This window comes from Microtus ochrogaster, unplaced genomic scaffold, assembly GCF_000317375.1.
Source record: "Microtus ochrogaster isolate Prairie Vole_2 unplaced genomic scaffold, MicOch1.0 UNK129, whole genome shotgun sequence".
NCBI lineage: Eukaryota > Metazoa > Chordata > Mammalia > Rodentia > Cricetidae > Microtus > Microtus ochrogaster.
The window spans coordinates 57,273-58,891 of NW_004949227.1; the positions used below are offsets into that span (position 1 = coordinate 57,273).

The following is a 1,619-nucleotide window of genomic DNA, read 5'->3' on the forward strand; positions in this document are numbered from 1 at the left end:
CAAAGCCCCATTATCCCTGAAGAAAGGAGGCAAAAGGAGTTGCTCTCAGGCTGTCTCATAGCCCCCACCCATATAGGTTCCTATAGGCGCAACACAGAAGGGAAAAAAGACAAAGTCTCTTCCGGCAGCAGGAAGTGGTAACTACCTATGGGGAAATGAGGCTAGTTCTTTCCTTTGGGGCTGAGTAGAAAGGGAACTGTAGCTGAACCCTGCTCCCTCCCCCTCAGGGGGCCCAGAGGGAACACAGGCCTGCAGTCCTCTGGGGAACTTCCCATCAGCTGTCAGGACTCCCTTAGGCCTCACTCAAAACTGTGACTCCACGAAGGAGGGTGGCATCTGATGTCCGGGGAGGCAGTCTTGGGCTTGGAGAAGCTATGGCGCCATTGTCCACTGGTATTGAGGGCCAGTGGCCTTAGGGATGTGGTCTGACACTGAAAACCACATAAAGCTTTCTGTAGATAGTGAGGAACAGCACCAGGCATGTTGGGGCTCTCTTGCATTGGCTGCTTTATGCTGAGTCTTAGGGCTCAAGGTGATCTAGGTAGACGAGCAGAGGGAGGAAGAAGGCAGCCTGTCTCAAGAGCTGTACACGTGGGAAGGGGCGCCTTGTCCTTCTGAGGCCCACCAGAGCAGCAGGCAGCTCTTGGTCTAGGTCGCCCCGCCCCTCCGGGGGACCTGCTGGGGGCGGGGCGGGGCGGGGCGTAGCTGATGGAGGGTGCTGGTTTTGGCGCCCCTGGTCCCTGTGCTCGGCGGTCTTGCCTTGCTGCAGCGTGGGAGCATCGGGACTTGAAGGTGCGATCAGCCCTCGACCATGGCGGCGCACGGGAAGCTGCGGCGGGACCGGGGGCTGCAGGCTGAGTATGAGGCACAAGTCAAAGGTGAGAGGGCACTTTGGGCCTGGTATACTGTGGAGACCCCGAGTGTCTGCTGCTGATCTTCAGACATCCCCGGAACAGGGTGGAGGAGGGAGCCCAGGCCCTGCTTTTTGGAGCCTCTTTGGCCTCAACTGCCTGCCCATGCCCTCCCTCTGTCCTCTCTACTCAACTTGGGTCGCCTGCTGCTCACTCGGGCAGCAACGACTGGTAGCCTGAGGGAAGGGCAGACTGAGAGGGTGGCTTTATAGCTGGAGTGTTTTGGGCCACCTTGATTTTGCTGGTGGCCTGACACCTCATTCAACATCACTAGAATCCGTGAAGCTTTAACGACTTTGCCTTCCTTTAACTCTGAAGTAGCTTGCAGGTTAGGGTTTTTGAGCCTGGGTCAGGCTGGAAGCCTGCGGATTAGAGAAGTCCAGCCGGACTGACTTTATAACCTTAGGATATTAGATCTCTGGATTCTGCAATTGATGCAAATCACATGCAAATGAGCGTTGTAACTTCTTAGCTGACAGCTTCATTTCTTCAGGGTGTGGTAGGTAACTCGCACAGGAAAAGAGGCAGCATATAACCTCCTGCCCCCACCCCCAGTTTCTTGTTGTTTCCAGATATCCTGACTCCCATTACCACTCTCAATGGTTCTATATTTTATCTATTGTGGATACAAGCTCAGAGAAGCACTGCCACATACAACAGCTCCCAAAAAGAGGAATGAAATAACACTTGGAGTTTCCCAACCTGTTT

At 54.7% G+C, this 1,619-nt stretch overlaps 1 protein-coding gene across 1 annotated transcript in view; it reads left to right on the forward strand.

Moving 5' to 3' along the window:
* The first annotated feature begins 751 nt into the window (after positions 1-751).
* The window catches only part of Arhgap4 (Rho GTPase activating protein 4), a 15,974-nt gene continuing 15,106 nt past the window's right edge, over positions 752-1,619 (forward strand). Inside the window, exon 1 of the mRNA XM_005371794.2 lies at positions 752-878. Within this exon, the coding sequence (XP_005371851.1) occupies positions 812-878 (67 nt within the window). The 5' untranslated portion in view covers positions 752-811. The remainder of the gene's footprint in view (positions 879-1,619) is intronic.